This window comes from Eptesicus fuscus, chromosome 7 (assembly GCF_027574615.1).
Source record: "Eptesicus fuscus isolate TK198812 chromosome 7, DD_ASM_mEF_20220401, whole genome shotgun sequence".
Classification (NCBI taxonomy): Eukaryota; Metazoa; Chordata; class Mammalia; order Chiroptera; family Vespertilionidae; genus Eptesicus; species Eptesicus fuscus.
The window spans coordinates 59705788-59727398 of NC_072479.1; the positions used below are offsets into that span (position 1 = coordinate 59705788).

At 45.8% G+C, this 21611-nt stretch overlaps 1 protein-coding gene across 1 annotated transcript; it reads left to right on the forward strand.

Moving 5' to 3' along the window:
- The first annotated feature begins 1898 nt into the window (after positions 1-1898).
- On the forward strand, positions 1899-21611 carry FAM186B (family with sequence similarity 186 member B). Its single transcript, XM_054718462.1, has 8 exons — positions 1899-2108; positions 3297-3522; positions 9988-10170; positions 12738-14379; positions 14861-15053; positions 16647-16825; positions 17587-17772; positions 21297-21611. The coding sequence occupies exons 1-8, from the start codon at positions 2013-2015 to the stop codon at positions 21439-21441; spliced, it is 2850 nt and encodes a 949-aa protein (XP_054574437.1). The 5' UTR covers positions 1899-2012; the 3' UTR covers positions 21442-21611.

Genomic DNA, 21611 nt, shown 5'->3' on the forward strand with positions numbered 1-21611 from the left:
AATTAACCATAATGGCAGACCGGAACAACCGGTCACTATGATGCACACTGACCATCAGGGAGCAGATGCTCAATGCAGGAGCTGCCCCCTAGTGGTCACTGCATTTCCACAAGGGAAGCACCGTTCAGCCAGAAGCTGGCTCATGGCTGACCAGCACAGTGGCGGTGGCAGGAGCCTCTCCCGCTTCCGCAGCAACTCTAAGGATGTCCGACTAATGGCTTAGGAGAGCTCCTGGGCTGCCAGAGGGATGTCTGACTGCCAGCTTAGGCCTGATCCCCTGGGGAGCTGGCCTAAGCTGGCAGGTGGACATCCCTCAAGGGGTTCCAGACTGTGAGAGGGCGCAGGCCAGGCTGAGGAACCACCCCCTGAATGCACGAATTTTCATGCACCAGGCCTCTAGTAAAACTATATTTAAAAAAACAGGAAAAGAAAGAAAGAAAGAAAGAAAGAAAGAAAGAAAAGAAAGGAAAGAAAGGAAAGAAAGAAAGAGAAAGAAATAACTGAGTAAATGAATGAATGATAGTGTGTGAAAGATAGGTGACTGTCGGATGACAAGTTATTAAGTGGCTATGGCATTGCTAAGAACACTGCTAAGAACTGAATTTACTTTAATTACTTATTTCTTAAATGGGAATACTTTTTAGTAGCATGGAAGAATAATTTGCATGTATATGTATTTATATATTCATTAATTCAACAAGTGTATATTAAGTGCCTACTATGTGCCAGGCACAGTTCTAGGACCTGGGCATACTACAATGTCCATTTTAACCATTTGTTGTTGTTGTTTTATTTGTTTTTTATTTTTTTATTTTTTTAACTTTCCTTTAATTGTTGTTGTTTTTAAATGACATATCAATTTTTAAATTAATTTTAGAGAAAGATAAGGGAGAGGGAGAGAAACGGAACCAAAACCGCAACTTGGGCATATGCCCTGGCCAGGAATCAAACAGGTGACCTTTTGGTGCATGGGACAATGCTCACCCAACTGAGCCACACCAGCCAGAGCTTAACCATTTGTTTTAAAAAGGCCTCTTGCAATAATGATGACCTTCAGTAAGTGAAAGTGCTAATTGAGCACTGATCCCTGGTGCAAATATAAACATTCCCATTAGTTATTTTGTTTGTTTTATTTCAAGAAAAACGATTTTAAATATAATAATGTTACATGCAATAAACATTAATATTTCAAGAAAAACAATCTTTTTAAAAAATATTTTTTATTGATATCAGAGAGGAAGGACGAAGGAGAGAAAGACAGAAACATCAATGATGAGAGAGAATCATCGATCAGCGTGCAACCCTGCAACCTGGGCATGTACCCCTGACCAGAATCAAACCCGGGACCCTTCAGTCCGCAGGCTGATGCTCTATCCACTGAGCCAAATCAGTTAGGGCAAGAAAAACAATCTTAACCCATTAATTATTGATTGGCTGTAATTTTTTAAAAGTTCTCTTTGGGAAAAGAACTTTTTCGAATTGCTTTTTCCTATTTTTAGCCATTAGTTTGGGAGCAAAACATTTAATGATATATTTTTTAAAGCAACAGGTGGCCTGGCCAGCGTGGCTCAGTGGTTGAGCATCGATCTATGAACTAGGAGGTCATGATTCGATTCCTGGTCAGGGCATATGCCCGGGTTGCAGGCTTCATCCCCAGTGTGGGGTGTGCAGCCAGTCAATGATTCTCTCTCATCATTGATGTTTCTCTCTCTCACTCTCCTTTCCTCTCTGAAATCAATAAAAATATATAAAGCAATAGGTGAAGTTAATATATATTAGGTAAAGCTAGAAGATAGATGACAGGGAGTCATTCTTCCAATCAAACTGATGATGTCACTGGAGAAAAGAAGGTCAGTTGGAACCTGATGTCTGGCAGTTACCAGAAGCTGTTGCTAGGCATAGGTACTCAGGAGCTGCCCCAGAGCCCTTAACTCCAAAGCAGCCAACATCACGTGTCCAGCCTCGGGTACTGGAGACACAGGACATCTTTGTTACTGACGAAGTGGTCCAAAATGGAGAAGGACAAGCCCCCACAGTTGGTGACTCCTGCATCAGTGAAAGCCATCATCTCGAGGATTGAGGCCGCCCAGCTAACTCGGGCTCAGGAGGTAACTGCGGAGATGAGGGAGTAATCCTTCTATTGTGATCTGATGTGGCAGTTTCGGACTGATCTCAGATTTGGCAAGATTCCAGGTCTGGGCCCACGAGGATCCTGGGGTCCTTGACAAGCTGGCTTTGCAGACAGATAAATGCAAAATATCCACCTTCTAGATTTGGCCTCTGCAGGGCAGGCCTGAGTCGAACCATCCCCTTGAGGCAGGGCAGGGCCCAGGCAGAGAATAGTCCATGGAAACCCCAGGATGGCCCTGAGACGCAGAGGGTGGGTCCTAACTAGGCAAGAGGATGGGCCCAGAGTTCATGATTGGGTCTGTTCTTGGCAACCTGTCAGAATCCCCCAAGCTGAGTCCTGGACGCTCATAGTAAAATGGCCATAGGCTGGAATCACCCTTCTCATGAGCCTCTAGTGCATTTTTTATGGGAGCCTCTGATCCTGAGTTTCTTGGGGCCTAACTTCTCCACTCTGTTACCTCTGGGTCCTTGTTACCTCTGGGTCCTTGTGAGGAGAGATGTCCAGGCATCCCCAGCAAATTCTGAAGTTCTGAAGAAATGCTTGCTGTGGATTTTTAGTATTCTCTCCCTGACCTGGTCTTAATAATCAAAATCACAGTAGTAAGAGCTACTTATTTTTTTAAAATATATTTTTATTGATTTCAGAGAGGAAGGGAGAGAGAGAGAGAGAGAAGAGAGAAACATCAATGATGAGAGAGAATCATTGATTGGCTGCCTCCTGCACGCCTCCCACTGGGGATCAAGCCTACAACCCGGGCATGTGCCCTTGACTGGAATCGAACACGGGACCTTTCTGTCTGCAGGCTGATGCTCTATCCACTGAGCCAAACCAGCGAGGGCAAGAGCTACTTATTTTATGTGCCAGACACTGTTCTAAGGGCTTTACAAATTCATTTAATATTTACAAAAACGCTGTGACATAGGAACTATAATGATCTCCACTTTACAAAAAACAAAACAAAATCCACACACACACACACACACAAAAACAAACAAAACACACACACACACACACACACACACACACACACACACACACACACACACAAACAAAAACAGAGTCTCCAAGAGGTTAAATGACTTGCCTAAGAGCACACTGCTAGAACATGGCATCTGGCCCCAGAGTTCACAACTCTAAACACTACAATCTTCTGTCTTCCATATAGGATATTTCTTCCCAGCTCGCTGACATCTTGGACAATGTCAATTGTGTCATCAACCGCTTCCAGGAAGAATTGGGATATGACTTAAAAGAAAAAGCAAAATCTCACCAGATGGAGCAAAAGGGCAAGAAGAGATTCATCTTGTTGGAGAAAATTGCCTCCTTCTCCGAAGATGCCAAGACTAAAGAGAAGCACTTATACGAAATTCTCCACTGGCTGGGTGACTGGGGTGAGTTTGCAGGCTAGTGCCTTCCAACTGGCTCAGTCTCTCCCTTTGCCACCGTTGGTTCACATTCTCTGGGAGGGGAGTGCAGGGTGGCGGTGCAGAGGGAGCCAAAGATGTATCATGGTGCCTTTCCAGTGAAACATTCTCCCACTCATGTCACAACACATCCCTTCATTCCTCAAAGTGGCAAACATGTAATTGTCAAAAATGTAACATTAGCTGCCATATGTGATGAAGCCTAAGTAACAGGTCCATTATTTATCTCACTTTTTAGCAAGATGGAAACTAAATTCTTACTCATCATAGCTATTTTATTTAAAATTTTTCCATCTTTATTGAGATTTGACAAGTAACATTGTGTAAATTTAAAGTGTTCAGTGATATATGTATATATTGTGAAATGACAATAAAGTTACTTAACACATTCATCATCTCACATAGTTACCCTTTTTTTATGTGGTGAGAACATTTAAGATCTACTTTATTTTTAAAAAATATATTTTTATTTCAGAGCAGAAGGGAGAGGGAGAGAGATAGAAACATCAATGACAAGAGAGAATCATTGACCAGCTGCCTCCTGCATGCCCCCCATCCCCCGTCCCCTGGAGATTGTGCCCACAAATAGGCACATGCCCTGACTGGAAATTGAACTGTGACATCCTAGTTCATAGGTCAATACTCAACCATTGAGCTACACCGGCTGGGCTAAGATCTACTTTCTTGGCAAATTTCAAGTATACAATACAGTGTTATTAACTATAGTCACCACACTGTACATTAGATCACCAGGACTTATTCATCTTATGATTGAAGGTTTGTACCCCTTTGACCAACATCTTCCCATTTACACCAACTTCTCAGTCCCTGGTAACCACCAATTTACTCTATTTCTATGAGTTCAACTTTTCAGATTCCACACATAAGTGAGATCATACAGCATTGCCTTTCTCTGTCTGACTTATTTTACTTAGCCTAATACCCTCAAGGTCCATCCATGTTGTTGCAAATGACAGGATTCCCTTATCCTATACTAGAGGCCTGGCGCACAAAATGCATGTATGGGTACGGTCCCTAGGCCTGGCCTACAATCAGGGCCATCTTCCCCAGCTGCCTGCAGCCAGCCCTGCCCCTGCCACCTCCCACCCCTGGTTTCCCATTGGCTATCAGGCGATCAGAGCCTGCCGGCCGGGGAGAGGAACCAAGAGGTGATCTGTGCACCTCATAGTGACTGGTCGAGCAGTCATTTTGGTCGTTTGGCTGTTAGGGTCAATTTGCATATTAACCTTTTATTATATAGGACTAGAGGCCCGGTGCATGAAATTCGTGCATGGTGTGTGTGTGTGTGTGTGTGTGTGTGTGTGTGTGTGTTCCTCAGCCCAGCCTGCACCCTCTCCAATCTGGGACCCCTCAAGGGATCAGGCCTAAATGGGCAGACATCGCTCTCACAATTCAGGACTGCTGGCTCCCAACTGCTTGCCTGCCTGCCTGATTGCATCTAACTGCTTCTGCCTGCCAGCCTGATTGATGCATAACTGCTCTCCTGCCAGCCCGATTGCTCCTAACTGCCCTCCCCTGCCCACCTGGTCACCCCCAACTGCCCTCCCCTGCATGTCTGGCCCCCCCCAACTGCCCTCCCCTGCATGCCTGGGTCCCCCCATCTGCCCTTCCCTGCTGGCCTGATCGCCCACAACTGCCCTCCCCTGCCGGCCATCTGTGGTGGCCATCTTGTATCCACATGGGGGTGGCCATCTTTGACCACATGGGGGCAGCCATCTTGTGTGTTGGAGTGATGATCAATTTGCATACCACTCTCTTACTAGATAGGATAATAAAACCCAAATATGCAAATTGACCAAACTGCAGAATGACCAGTCGCTATGACACACACTGACCACCAGGGGTCCTGCATCAATGCAGGACCTGCCCCCTGGTGGTCAGTGCACTCCCAGAGGGGGAGCGCCACTCAGCCAGAAGCCGGGCTCACAACTGGTGAGTGCAGTGGCGCTGACAGGAACCTCTCCCGCTTCTGCTGCAGGCGGGCAGTAAGGAGCGAGGGGTCCCGGACTGGGAGAGCCCCGGACTGGGAGAGGGATGTCTAACTGCCGGCTTAGGCAGGTGGACATCCCTTGAGAGGTCCCGGACTGCGAGAGGGTGCAGGCCGGGCTGAGGTACTCTCCCGAGTGCACGAATTTCATGCACCAGGCCTCTAGTGACTGAATAATATTACATTGTATATACCACATTGAAATTGTTTTATTCCAATTACAGATCACATTCAATATTATATTAGTTTCAGCTGTATAGCATAGTGGTTAGACATTTACATAGCTTACAAAATGATTCCCCTGCCCAGCCAGTGTGGCTTAGCAGTTGAGCATTGACCTATGAACCAAGATGTCATGGTTCGATTCCCAGTCAGGGCACATGCCTGGGTTTCAGTCTTGAATCCCAGTAGGGGATGTGCAGGAGGCAGCCAATCAATGATTCTCTCTCATTATTGATGTTTTCTACCTCTCTCTCCTCTCCCTTCTTCTCTGAAATCAATTAAAAATATGTATTTTTTAAGTTTTAAAATGATTCTTCTAAGTCTAGCACCCACCTGACACTACACATAGTTACTACAATATTCTTGACTCTGTTCCTGATGCTGTACTTTACATCCCCGTGACTATTTTATAACTTACAATTTGTACTTCTTAACCCTTTCACCTTTTGTGCCCAGCCCTCTAACCCCTCTTGCATCTGACAACCATCAGTTTGTACTCTGTATCTATGAATTTCTGTTTTATTTTGTGTGTTTTTTTAGATTCCACATATAAGTGAAATCATATGGTACTTGTCTTACTTATTCACTTACTAGTAGCATAACACCCTCTAGTTCCATCCATGTAGTTGCAAATGGTAAGATTTCATTCTTTTTTATGGTTGAGTAATATTCCATTATACTACATTTTCTCTACCCATTCATTCATTGATCGACACTTAGGTTGTTTCCATGTCTTGGCTCTTGTAAATAATGCTTCAATGAACATGAGCATACAGATATCCCTTGGAGATAGTGATTTTATTTTCTATTTATTTATTTATTTTAATTGATTTTAATTTTTAAAATATATTTTTATTGATTTCAGAGAGGAAGGGAGAGGGAGAGAGATAGAAACATCAATGATGACAGCAAATCATTGATTAGCTACCTCCTGCACACCCCCTACTGGGGATTGAGCCCACAACCCGGGCATGTGCCCTTGACTGGAATTGAACCCGGGACCCTTCAGTTCACAGGCCAACGCTTTATCCATTGAACCAACCCAGCTAGGGCAGTGATTTTTTTTTTTTTTTTTTTTAGATATATATCTAGAAGTGGGATTCCTGGATCATATGGTAATTCTGTTTTTAATTTTTTGAGGAAACTAGAATGTTTTCCAAAATAGTTGTGCCAATTTACATTCTCACCAACAATGCATAAGGGTTCCCTTTTCTCCATATCCTCACCAACACTTATTTCTTTTTTTTTTTTTTCATAATAGACATTCTAATAGGTATGCGATAATTCACTGTGTTTTTGATTTGCATTTCTCTGATTAGTGTTATTGAACATTTTTTCATGTACTTTAGCCATTTGTATGTTTTCTTCTTCTTTTTTGCTGTTGTTTGTATGTCTTTAGAAAAATGTCTAATCAGATCCTTTGCCCATTTTTTTAAACATATTTTATTTATGTATTTAATTTATATATTTTTATTGATTTCAGAGAGGAAGGGAGAGGGAGAAAGAGAAACATCAATGATGAAAGAGAATCATGGATTGGCTACCTCAAGCCCACAACCCAGGCATGTGCCCTTGACCAGAATCGAACCTGGGACCCTTCAGTCCACAGGCCAATGCTCTATCCACTGAGCCAAACCAGCTAGGGCATTTTTATTGATTTCAGAGAGGAAGGGAAAGGGGAGAGATAGAAACATCAATGATGAGAGAAAATCATTGATCAGCTGCCTCCTGCACATCCCACACTGGGGATCAAGCTGGCAACCAGACATGTGCCCTTACTGGGATTGAACCATGACCTCCTGGTTCATAGGTCAATGGTCAACCATGGAGCCATGCCGGCCAGGCTCCTTTGCCCATTTATAAATTGGATTATTTTTTTGTTATTGAGTCGTATGAGTTACTTATATATTTGGGGTATTAACCCCTTATCAGACACATGGTTTGCAAATATTTTCTTCCATCCTGTATGTTGCCTTTTCATTTTGTTGATCATTTCTTTTACTGCAGAAACTTTTTAGTTTGATGTAGTCCTACTTATTTTTGTTTGTTACCTTTGCTTTTGGTGTCATATTCAATATATCATTGCCAATACCAATATCAATAAGCTTTTCTTCTATGTTTTCCTCTGGGAGTTTTATGGTTTCAGGTTTTACATATAAGTCTTTAATCCATTTCAAGTTAGTTTTTGTGAGTGGTATGATAAGGGTCCAATTTCATTCTTTTGTATGTGAATGTCTAGGTTTACCATTTATTGAAGAGACTGTCCTCTACCAGTGTGTATTCTTGGCTCCCTTGTTAAATGTTAGTTGATCACATATGCATGGGTTTATTTATGGGCTCTTAGTTCTTATTCCATTGGTCTGTGTGTCTGTCTTTATGCCAATATCATATTGTTTTGATTACTATAACTTTGTAATATAGTTTGAAATCAGGTAGTGTGACGTTTTGTTTTTCTTTTCAAAAAATATTTTTATTGATTTTTAGAGAGGAAGGGAGAGGGAGAGAGAAACATGAATGTGAGAGCGTAACATCGATCAGCTGCCTCCTATATGTCCCTCACTGGGGATCAAGCCCACAACCCAGGCATGTGTCCTAATGGGAATCAAACTGGCAACCCTCCAGTGCATGGGACGACCCAACCAACTGAGCCACACTAGCCAGGGCTGATGTTTTGTTTTTCTTTCTCAGGATAGCTTTGGCTACTTGGGGGCTTTTGTGGTTCTATATAAATTTTAGAATTGTTTTTTCTACTTCTACAAAAATTGCCATTCATATTGCATTGAATCTATAGATGGTTTGGAGTAGTGTGGACATTTTAATAATATTAATTTTTCCAATTCATGAACATGGGGTATCTTTCCATTTATATATGTCTTCTTCAATTTCTTTCATCAGTGTCTTATAGTTTTCAGTGTAGAGATCCTTCACCTCTTTGGTTAAATTTATTCCTAAGTATTTTTTTTATGCTACTGTAAGTGGGATTGTTTTCTTTATTTCTTTTTCAGATAGTTCATTGTTAGTATATAGAAATGCAACTGATCTTTGTTGATTGTGTATTTTGCAACTGTATTGAAAATGTTTTTGAGATTTAAAAAAAATAAGATTTATTTTTTAGAGCAGATTTAGGTTTATAGCAAAATTGAAGGGAAGGTACAGAGATTTCCAAAATACCTCTTGCTCTTCCTCAATCCCCATTTTTATTTATTTATTATTTTTTAAAAATATATTTTATTGATTTTTTACAGAGAGGAAGAAAGAAGGATAGAGAGTTAGAAACATTGATGAGAGAGAAACATCGATCAGCTGCCTCCTGCACACCTCCCACTGGGGATGTGCCCGCAACCAAGGTACATGCCCCTGACCGGAATCGAACCTGGGACTCTTCAGTCCGCAGGCCGACGCTCTATCCACTGACCCAAACCGGTTAGGGCTCAATCCCCATTTTTAACATTCCTCACCAGAGCGGTAAATTTTTTACAATAGATGAAGCTACACTGATACATCATTATCAACTAAAGTCCATAGTTCACATTATGGTTTACTCTTGGTGTACATTTTTTGGGTTTGGACAAAAAAATGACTTGTATCCACCATTATAGTATCATATAGAAAAGTTTTACTTCCCTAAAAATCCTCTGTGCTCCCCCTATTTATTGAGACTATTTTTTAAAAATATGTTTTTATTGATTTCAGAGAGGGAGAGAGAGAAAGAAATATCAATGAGGAGAGAGAATCATTGATTGGCTGCCTCCTGCATGCCCCACACTGGGATCAAGCCCACAACCAGGCATGTGTTCTTCTGCCGCCCCCAAGAACTAAACAGGGCTGTTGACTCCAGTTAATTCACTTAATTGTCCAGATCCTGGACTAGGCAATATGGGGACAGAGCAATAACAAGGCAGACACATCCCTGGCCTTATAGCACAACAACGCTGTTTAATGTCTATTACATATTTTCTACATGACAGACCTCACATTGATCATTTCACATGTATTGTCTTATTTAATCTCCACCCAGTCTTTTCACAGGCAAGGATACTGAGGCTCATGGGACTAAGCGATATGCCAAACATCACATAGCTAGTAAAAGGTGAAACCAATTTGACCTCAAAGCTGCTGTTGTCACCCCTGTGCAATAGGGCTGCTTGGGGCTCCCTAGAAGACAGATTATTCTTAGCCCAAATCTTCCACTTCCTCTCCAGGTGACAGTCTGACCTATGAGATCAAGAATAGGCAGAATGAGAAGGAAGAGGAAGGCCTGGACGAATGGATTGAGGTGATGGAAAAATTGTTACCTCTCTCCCTCATCACCACTAAAGGAGGCATCGAGTCTCTCATTTCCCTTTGCTCCACTCTCATTGAAGGACAAAAGAAAAGGGCACAAAGTAGGTTCCGAGAGTACCTGGGACGGGGGCTGGTTGGGGTGGATGCCATCTCAGGAGAGAAGTCACATACCAGGGTCCAAGGGTGTGTGTGTGTTTATTTTTTTATTTTTTTCAGATAAACAAAAGCTTTATCTGAGATGGATGGGCAGTGGTGAGAGGTTGTGATATGAAACCCAAGCTGAGCACTAAGCAGTTCTGAGTTCAGGGCTGGAGGAAGGAGTGATGTGGAGATAGTACCTATTGGTGCTCCCTGGAGCTGTGGCCTCATGCAAGTTCTGGGGAACAAGGCTAGAAGGCCAGAAAGGCTGGAGTTTGTAGCTAGAGCCTGAGGTACATCCTTTTCTTACTCTAAACACAGCCACCAAGACAAAAGTCTGGTGTTAGACTCAGCCAGAGGTTCCAGAACCTTCTCAATTGTAGCTGTTCCAGAAGTGATCAGTCAACAACAGGGTTCAACCTTGAAATTTTACTCCTACCAGCACTAGAAGGGGCCTTAGCTTATCTAACTCCTACATTTTGTAGATGAGAACACTGAAGCTCAAAGAAGAGAAAGGACCACAAAGGAAGCTTGTGGCAAAACCCGGCCCCACACTTTGGTTTTCTGGTTTCTTAATCTTACTAGAAAGTATAGGCTTCACAGTCAGATAGGCCTGATGTTGAATCCCATGTGCCAATCTCTGGCTGTGTGACTTTGGGCAAGTTACTTCATCTTTCTGAACCTCACTTTCCTCATATACAAAACGAGGAGGACACTGCCCACTCGCGGGGTTCTTCTTAGTACAGACATCTGGCGCTACACTTAGACGTGCCCAGGGCTTAATAAACAATAGCTAACATTATCATTTACCATTGCCTCTCAACACCAGGTTCCTTATCAAGCAAGGTTCATGGCTGGGGAAGGAAGGAAGCAGGGAAAGGTAGATAAGGAGATAATCTCTCCTACAATCTTTACCATATTATTTCTCCAAATATAGTTATTTGTATACTTGACTTATTTTCTTGCCAGATTATAAACCCTTAGAGGGCAAAGACTGTGTCTTATTCAGTTCTTATCAGGGATTAGTTATTGAGTACTTACTAGGTACCTGGTACTATGCTTGGCCCTAACCATGCTTTAAGTTAAACACTATGAATTACATGTTATGATTATCCCCATTTTTCAGAAATGGAGGCACTGAGAAGTTAGGAAACTTACATAAAGCAAGTGATAAGGAGGAGATTCAAGACCAAGTTATCTGATTCCAGAATCCAAGCTCTGAACCATTAGGCCTTATGGCCTCTCTGACCGTATTAGCTTGATTTCAATGTCATTTAATTTCCATATTTCCTTTAGCCTTGATCTAAAATTAGCCAATTTGTTTTTATGCCAATGATGTTCATTGAATCAGCAAATGAATGGATGCTCTAAGACAGGGGTTCTCAAACATTTTAAACAGGGGGCCAGTTCACTGTCCCTCAGACCGTTGGAGGGCCAGACTATAGTTTAAAAAAAACTATGAACAAATTCCTATGCACACTGCACATATCTTATTTTGAAGAAAAAAAATAAAACGGCAAAAACACCCGCATGTGGCCCGCGGGCCGTAGTTTGAGGATGCCTACTCTAAGTTAATCACTCCAGCAGCCCTACACATGGTAGATCCAAGGGAATACAACAATGGCCATGACCCAGCCCTGAGAAGCTGACGTCTATGAATGGGTTTAAACACAGGGTACACAATCTGTGTTTATGTATATATTCCTGGGGAGAAGGTCTTCTGCTTTTATCAAAGGAGTTTGTAACCCCCAGTGGAAGAAGACACTAGTCATTAAAACAAACAAACAAGTGAACAGTTTTAGGACCATGTGATAATTTTTCTACAAACCCAGCACAGTTGATAACAAGAAAGGGAAATAAAGCTTCTCAGGTGATCTGGAGTCCAAGAGCTAGGTAGGCTTTCGGAGTTTGGATAGTTGACAAACATAGGTATTGAGGCTGGAAGTAACATGATTAGAAAAATAGCCCTGGCCAGTTTAGCTCAGTGGATAGAGCATCAGCCCATGGATTGAAGGGTCCCGGGTTCGATTCCGGTCAAGGATATGTACCTTGGTTGAAGACTCGATCCTGGTTGTGGTGCGTGTGGGAGGTAACCAATCGATGTGTCTCTCTCACAGAGATGTTCTCTCTCTCACCCTCCCACCCTCTCTAAAAATCAATGGGAAAATATCCTTGGGTGAGGATTAAAAAAAGAAAGAAAGAAGGATAAATAACTTTACTCCAGGGAAATATGGAGGATCAGGAGTACTTTGAACTGACTTGAACTGGACTGAATAGTTCCAGGCCCCTCTGGGTCCTGCAGGTGCTGTGGAGTAGGCAGGCCCTGACAGGTAAGCCTTCGGCAAGTTCTGAGCCCAGCAGAGATCTCTCCTAACAATATCTCCCCCGGCCTCACACATAACCCCAGCTCCTTTCTTGCCAAAGCTCTAGGAGGGCTAGATGGGAATTTGGCCAGGCAGCATCTGGAGAAGCAGTGTAATCCTTGGGACCCGTGGGAGCTTGTTGCCTTTGTTCTCTCTACTTCTTCTAGTGTCCAAACACACATTCTGGCAAGGCTGGCGGGAACAAAACCTACAAAAATCGACATCCTGCCCTCAGCCACTGAGCCCAGAACAGATGCTCCAGGACAAGAATACTACCTGCGCGAGGGTTTCTGAGGTGCGGTCCATGCTGCAGGAACTTCTGGACTCCACCATGTTCAACCAGGGAGAAGTCAAGGCCATCAGGTACATGTCTGCTGTGGTGGAGAACCTCAACAAGGCCTTGATCCTCCAGCACAATGAGAACAGGAGCCTGGAGACCAAATACCAGCAACTGAAAATAGAGATGACCAAAGAACTCAGTAGCCAGAGGCTGTACTTCCAGCACTCCCTCCAAGTCCTTGAGAATAAGAGGGATGCCCTATTAAGACAGGTAGAAACTCTAGGGAGAAAGTACCATGACCTTCTCCTGATAAAGCATGCCTTAGAGTTTCAGCTGAAGAAGGCTCAGTCTGCTAGAGGTCAAGCTGACACGCTGGGCCCACTTGAGAAAGAGGCTCTCCCCAAGAAAGAATCAGCCATGGAGGAAAGCCAACAGGAACCCAAGAAGGAGGAGCAGTTATTTTCACCACTTTCCCCATTGGGTGATGCTGGGGGAAGTGGTACTAGGTCTTCAACAAGTCAGCCACTTTCCATCATGACTACGCATTCGAGGATTGCAGATGTATACAGCAGCAGGGACGCTGAGAGTCTTCAGCTTGTGTTGCCATCCTCAGTGGATCACAAGTTTCCTAACAAATGGGAAATAATGTTGGCAGAGAGCCCAGGCCACAAAGTCAAAGACCAGAAGGACTTCTTCCAGGAAGCAGCCCAGGAGAAAGAAGGACTCCAAATTAAATCCCATGTTAGGGAGCAGCTGTCTCCAGAGAGCTCCAGGACGGTGGCCTTGGAGAGCAAGGGGGAGCACTGGGAAGAGGAACTCAGCTGGGAGAGGCGAAGGCAGCAGTGGCTGGAGCAGGAGGAGCTATGGCTGCAGCGGCAGCAGAAGTGGGCCCTGCTGGAGCAGGAGCATGAGGAGAAGCTGAGGCAGTGGGCGGTGCAGGAAGCGGCAAAGGAGCAGCGGGAGAGATTGGTCCAGCCGGAAAAGGAGGGAGGGGGCCCTCGGAGAGAGCAGGAGCAGCCAGGCAAGGATGAGGAGAAGATCTTCGTGACCACCAATCGATGGAGGGACTTGCAGAAGGCCTCACCGTCCCCTCCCCCAAGCCGAACCCAATCTGCTGGCCAAGGTAGGAGGCCACACTTGCCCAGGACCCCTAATACCCGGAAGCCTGCCCCAGGAAATCAAAGGATCAAGAGTTCAATCGAGTTAACCCTGAAACCATGGACCCAACGGGTTCCCACAAAGACCAAGAAATCAGCCTCTGTTCCTGGCACAGGGGCATCCGTCCAAAAGGTGACCCAGCCCCCTTTGCATATATCCTCCGTAACTCTAAACAAGAAGGAATACCACATGGATATGGAGGCCCAGAGGAAAAACCTGCAGCTCCTGAGTGAGAATGCTAAGCAGGGGCTGCCCAACTACCTGCGCAGCAAGGCACTGAATCTTACCACTACCACCATGGAACTGACCAAGCTTAGGCTGCAGAGCCTGTGCCATAAATATATCATCTACAGATGCTTCCAGAGCCTCCGGTAGGTTCTCCCTGGCACCTACCCAGCACCTACCCACACCCACTGTGGTGTGTGGATACAACTAAAACTCAAGGGGTAAGGAGGAACATGGGGAAAGGGGGGAAACCCCAGGCCTGGAAAAAGTCCTCCTGAAGCCTTGAGCAACCCTGAAGGACTGGGAGGTAGGGTACTTACACATCATTCTCCCTCTAGTGGGCTTTTTCTCTAAGCCCACTTCCTTATTTCTTTCTCTCTTCCTACCCCACACTGCTATCCATAACACACTTAATATGCTCCCTCATTTGCTTTACTTTCTTCTTATTTCCAACCAAGCCCCAAGGCTCCTCACTGACAACCCCTCCCACTTCTCTACTCCCTTCCTTCCCAACTTCTGCTTATCTTCTTGCTCCCGGGAATTACAAATGTGGAGTCATCTCTGATTAACAGACTTAGGGGAAAAGTAGGCCCCTTAACCCACTAAATGACTTCCCTTTCTCTCCAGACAAGACGTGATCAACCACATACAAACCATGCGGGAAACCGGGGCTACCTACAAGGCCCAGAGTCTCTACGTCTTCCTGGAGAATATTGACCACCTGCAGGACCTGCGCCTGAAGGCCTGGACGGACAAGCAGAAGGACCTGGAGGAGAAGCGCCGAGAGTGCCTGAGCAGCATGGCAACCATGTTCCCCAAGGTGGGTCTCCTGCCTGGGGTCAGCACAGACAGTAGGGATGGGGCCAGGAAATGAGCCAGTAGGAATGTGGGGGTGACTGGAGGCAAGAAGGGCAGACGATGAATATGAGAACAGGTTAAAGCCTCTGAACCAGGAAGAGGTAAAGGCAGGAGGTGGCCTGAGTGTAAGGAAGAGCACATTCCAATCTCTATATATGGGGAGGGCCACAGAGTGGGACTTTCAAAGAGAACTATAGAAGAAAGACTCTTCTGGAGAGGGGAGGTAGCAGGACCCCGAAGTCACAACTGTGCACTGAGTTTCTCCCTTCCTGTGGGTCTCTCTGCCCTGATCCTGTAAGTTCTCCAGACCTGGTCACAGCTGTCTTCCCCATCACTGAGTCCCTGGTTGTCTGAAAACATCTTTACTTAATACCTACCCTCATTCTTTTTTAAAAAAAATACATTTTTATTGATTTCAGAGAGGGAGAGGGAGAGAGAGACAGAAACATCAATGATGAGAATCATTGATCGGCTGCCTCCTGCATGCCCCACACTGGGGATGGAGCCCGCAACCTGGGCATAAGCCCTGACCGGGAATGGAACAATGACCTCCTGGTTCATAGGTCAATGCTCAACTACTGAGCCACACCAGCCAGGTTCTACCCTCATTCTGAATTGACAGTTTGCCTTAATATGGAAGTCTAGGTTAGAATTCATTTTCCCTCATGATTTTGAAGACACTGCTCATTGCCTTCTAGGTTTTGGTGTTGCTATTGAGAGTCCAGTCATTTTGAGTCACAATCCGTTGGGTTTGACCCATCTTTACTCTCTGAAGGCTGACTTGAGCTTCTTTTACTCCTTTCCTCTTACTAGGGCAGCTGACATGGTCCCCAAGGGGCTAGACCAGGGCTTGGAGGGATTGACGAATCCCACAGCAGTGACTCAAAACCTGCTGGGATCTCCCCTAGGGTTGGGCCAGGAGGTAAGCCCCTGAGTCCGGAACAGCAGTGGCCTCAGTCTGTGGGAGGCGGGTGCTGAGGGACTCTGTGTAAGTACCAGCAGCAGGCAGCTGGAAGAGCTTTGGGTTATCTCCCAACTCTGTCTGCTATCAGCTTACACTAGTCCCAATCATTTCCGGTAAGTGTCTTAACTTGCTAAATTGGTTTTAAGTCGAGAGGAAAGGGACCATATGACTTCTTTTGGTGATTGTGCGGAATCCCCCAGCTCCTTGCCCAGTGCCTGGGTGGGAGCTGGATGAAAAGATCCCCGGAGCATCCAGGCACAACCTGGTCCCATGTCACTAACCCTGCAAGTGCCTCAGGAGTTCCAGCTGCTCTGGCTTCCTTTGTTTGTTTGTTTTTTGTGTGTGTTTTCTCCCTGTTTTACCCATTGTCCAGTTTCTCCACAGCAAAGGAGATAACAGGAACTAATCTAGCAAATAAGAAATCAAGTAATTTCTAGGAAAATTGATACATTGGGGTCCCAGGGGCTTCTAATTAGAGGCATTCCCTGGGTCTCATCCCTCTCTGCTCAGCCCTGAGTTAGGCGAAGCCGCTCCTGTCTTAGAGAGGGGATGAATTCCTGTCTCCTGATGCCTCTCTGCTGGTTCCTCTAGCTCAAGCTGGAGTGGAACATTCATCTGCACACCCCTGTGGTCACCTCCCCAAAGTCAAGGAAAAACAAGCCACCCACCTCCTTACTCCGGCGTGTCCACTCTAGCAGCCCCTTCTGCAAGCAGCCCCCAGAGCATCTTCCATCCAAGCACCAGAAATCTGTGCCTCTGCAGATGGCCCGGTAAGTGCAGGGAAGACAAGGGCACAGCCAGCTGGATGGGTGGGGAGGCAGGGAGCAGGGGTGGCCAGACTGGAGAGGCTGGCAGCTCCTCTAGAGAGCACAGACAGGCAAAGCTCACCCCATGAGTTGCAGGGCACCTGTCTTCTCAGCTGCCTTGCTCAGCTCAGGCCTTTGGCTCAGACGGGGGAGGGGGGGATGGACGGGGGGTGGGGGGTGGGGGCGGAATGGGGAGTGGAGTGTGGGTTTCATGGGCCAGCCTAACCAAATATATTTCAAACTATGCAACAGAAGGATTCTGAGGACCCACAGCTGAGAACTTACAACCATTTCTACCCTGAGCATTGGCCCAGCACCTGCCATTGGTTCATCCATATAAACAAGCCTGATCATTCCCACCTTGGGACTCCCCCCGCCCCTCTCCCCCACCCCCTTAGCTCAAAAAGAGATGCTGTGAGTCTCTGGGCAGCCAACAAGACCCACATCTACACCTACTGTAGTATGGCCCGTTCAGGGCTTCAGCTCCAGGACATGTGTCTGGGCGGTGGGGGGTTGGGGGGGCTCTTCCAGCCACTCCTCAGCCAAAGAAGCCCCAGGGAGTTGAGACTTAGAGTTAAGGGGAAGAGAGGTAAGGAGGAGGGCAGTGACAACTATTTGGGAAGGGAAGAAGTGTCTTGAGCCTGTGGCCCTGGAGAGCTTGTTGCTTCTCAATCCTTCTCTCTGTATGTCTAACGCTTTGTCTTTTTTACACTTTCCACCCCCAGCCCACGGAGGAACCAGATGGAGACTGTTTGGAAGACGGATGTGGCCTCCTCCAGTCACCCAATAGAAAAGAAGACCCCTGCCAGCCTGTCCTGGGACCAGCTAGGGGGGTGCCCAGATGTTCCCCGGCTATTGGCATTGGATGTGCATTCCTCCTACCATAAAAGCTTGACGTCCCTCAAGGCCCGGTACGGGGCAAGGCTGGGTGGTTAATCTGGATTCAGGAAGATTTGTACATCAAGGGTGGGGGCAAGAGTACACACTGTCTCTGTCCATTGACCCAAGATGTTTCTTTCCAAACATTAATAATGACCTAATTTATCATGCCACATCAGACAGAGCCATGCTTGCCTGACTCATCAGCTATCAGCTTGGGTCCCCACACCAACACCAATCTAGTTTTCTCAAGGGACTTTCCATGGAGTCTCAGAAGATCATTACAGAAGTCTTTCCTTCTACTTGTTTCCTGGGCTGCCCATGAATTGCTTAAGGGGCGTATCTCACCCTAGGACTGGAGGTTGTTTTCAAAGAGAGTCAGGTGCAGGATGGATAGATGAGGGAGACCAAGAATCACATGATAAACCTGAGACTTGGGCCTGGGCCTGTCTTTGGCATTGTCATTTCCTTAAGGCCTTCAAGAACTGTTCCTGGGAAGAACAGATGCGGGGAGGGAGGCAGGACTTAGTAGGCCTACAATCAGCTTTTCTGGTTAGGAAGGTTCAACTCTCCTTTGCCTCTCTTGGCTTGAAGATGTCACTATTGAAGACCCAAGGCTCTTTAAGCAGCCTTTCTCATTTTTTTAAATTGATTGATTGATTTTAGAGAGAGAGGAAGGAAGAGAGAGGGAGAGGGAGAGGGAGAGGGGATGGGGGGGGGGGGAGAGAGAGAGAGAGAGAGAGAGAGAGAGAGAGATCAATTTATTATTCCATTTATTTATGCATTCATTGGTTGAATCTTGTATGTTCCCTGACCGGGGATCGAACCTACAACCTTGGCAAATAGGGTTGACACTCTAACCAACTGAGCTACCTGGCCAGGGCTCAAGGAGCCTTTCTAGATGACCAATACACCCCCCCCCCCCGCCCCGCAATAAACAAACAAACAAACAAATAAATAAATAAATAAATAAAAATAGATGACCAATCCCAGCTGCTTCCTGTGGCCTGGCCCCGCCCCAATTAAAGATCTTTGACAGGGCCCTGGCCAGGTGTCTCAGTTGGTTGGAGCATCATCCCCCACACCAGAAAAGGTTGTGGGCCTGGGCAGTGTATATATGGGAGGCAACCTATCGATGTTTCTCTTTCACATTGATGTTTCTCTCCTCTCTCCCTTCCTCTCTCTCTAAAAATCAATAAACATATCCTCAGGTGAGGATTAAAAAAGCAAACACAAAACAAAAGATCTTTGACAGGGATAGGGCACTGATGTCTGCCAGTCTAGACATAACCAGAACTAAGAGCTGTAACATGCTGGTGCTGCTGCCATCTTCCAGACAGGGACTTAGGTAAGACAGGGTAGCATGGCAGCATCAAAGAAGGCTGATCCTTGGCTAGGCTTCCACTCTGAAGTGGGCCTGAGAGTCCCAACTGGACATTAGCATTATAACCCACCTAGTACATAGATACAATTTCTGGAGAGTTTCCAAGGTGTGTGTGTGTGTGTGTGTGTGTGTGTGTGTGTGTTATTGTTATTGTGAGTTAATTTGGATGTAGCACACACAATTGAGAACAACCAAAACAACACTGTGGCAGAATGAAGTCACCCGGAAGTCAAATGAGGCCCAGCCCCCTTGAGATTTGGCTGAATTTGCCCAAGGTGGCCCGATGGTGGTGTCTCTCCTGAGTTCCTTCTCTTCTCCCTCTACATCCCTGCCAGTGTCTGGGCTCTGCTTGGCATCTGTTTGAATCAGAGGCTCCCAACCCCTTTGTTGTTCCCACACATAAATGCAGGGTGTCACACAAAAAAATGTATACACACTTTAACAGCTGATAGCTCAATTTTGAAAATGAAATGTAGTTTAATAAACACTGCCTTTATAATTACTCAAAGTGTGTGTATATATTTTTGGCACACCTTATTAGTGCCCATAAATATCAAGAGTGCATACTTTATTTGACCCCAAGCATTTAATGATGTTAGTAACTTTTGGAAAATTTTAGGGAGTGATGTGGAAAGGGGTTCACAGTGAACAACACCAAACAGCAGCCTCTTTTCTCCCCCTCTCTCTTTGGTATAATATGCAGAATTCAAAAACTCGTTCCTGTCTCATGCAAAGCTGTTCCCGCCCACACCCAGGCCTCCCCTGGGATCTCAGTTTCAGGCTTAAGCACTTATCAAAATATTGTTCCCAGCAAAGACAGCTTCACCTTTCTAGGGGAATTTAGGTGAATACAAACTTCTTCTCCCTTTTCCAAGTCTATACAAGTTTATTCACTTTATCTCACTACCAGGTGTAGAGGCAAAGCCCTGCTTCTTTGGTCTTCTTTATCCACATCCCAGGTTGGCACCACCTACCAGTGTCAGGCTGGTCCTCAACCTTTCAGTGTGGGGGCTCCCTCCGTTGTCTTGGGATCGTGTTATTGTGCTATGAGGATCTGCCACTCTTCAACAAAAGTTCTATGCTGCTGCCTCAGGGGGTGGAGGGAGTGGTCATTCTGCTTTCTTTGTGAATACGCTGTGGGTGCCCCTCTGAGGACACACACTGCTTCCACTCGCAAAAGTGCACCTTCTCTTTGGCCATGTGCTCCTGGGCCACCACGAATCCTCAAGTCTGCTTGCTGTGGTTCCAGGTCACTCACGTCTTGGTGGTCCTGCTGACCTCTCCAGCTCCCCTGGCTGTGCTGTCCGGTTCACAGCACTGTCTAGTTTCAGAACTAGGACCACTGACCTCATGCTGACTGCCCCATTTTCCTAATCTGCCTGGCACTGACAGGCTGCCTCATCTCAGGACTGCTGAGGTGTCCTCTCAGCCTGTGGGGAAGGGCTCTTCACCTCCCCTCTGTGATTTGGGACACTAGGAAGACCATGTCCCTCAAAAAACACTAGACCCCTCCTTCAAGATCATTTCCTGCTTTGCCTCACAAGCATCTCACATGGTAACTTGTCCCAAATTCAGGTTCCCAGCTGGTGTTTTTTCAACGAACACCTGAGATGTTGCTAAGTAGTCCTAGAACTTTGAGAAATTCTATTTTCCTCCTCCACTCCCCAAACTGTATATTTGCCTCACAAGCATCTCCCCTGGACAGGTAAGATAGTAACATGTCCATACACACCACATGCTGCCTGCAGATGGAGGAGAGCCTTAACCTTCGCTCTCGCTGCCTTCCCTTGCTCAGGGCCTATTCCTGCACAGCTAATGTTCACAGTGGTTCACATGTGTGCACCAAGATGCAGCAAGTGCAAACTCACACAGATGTACAACATGCTGCAGAGAGAGGGCTGATAACTTGGTTTCTGGGAAGGAGATTAGATGGCGATGGAGATGAGTAGGAAGAAGCAGGGAAGTGTAAAGGGGGGAAGAGGGAAGTGAGACAAGAGGCAGACTCACAAGAAGAGAAGCAGAGCCCTGGAATGTGGCAGAAATGTGTGTTAAGCAGTTCCATGTGCAGGCCACGTCTGGGCCCAGCCCTGCACTGGTCTCCCCGAGAAGACCTGGGCAGCTCTTGGGCCTTGTCTGCTGCTCTCTAACCTGTAACTGTATTAACTCTTTCAGTGTCTCAGCAACCCAAAGAAAGGAACACCAGGAGCCCTCAAGTGCATCTGCTGAACTTGTTCATAAAAAGTCAAGTGAGTCCCTCCCTGGAACCCTGAGAAGCCAGAAGGATCGAGACAATCACAGTCCCCACTCCATCCCTTAGCCAGTGATCCTCAAACTTTAGGGTGACTAAAATCACATGGCAACTTGTCCCAAATTCAGGGTCCCAGCTGGTGTTTTTTCAACGAACACCTGAGATGTTGCTAAGTAGTCCTAGAACTTTGAGAAATTCTACTTTCCTCCTCCACTCCCCAAACTGTATATTTTAATAAA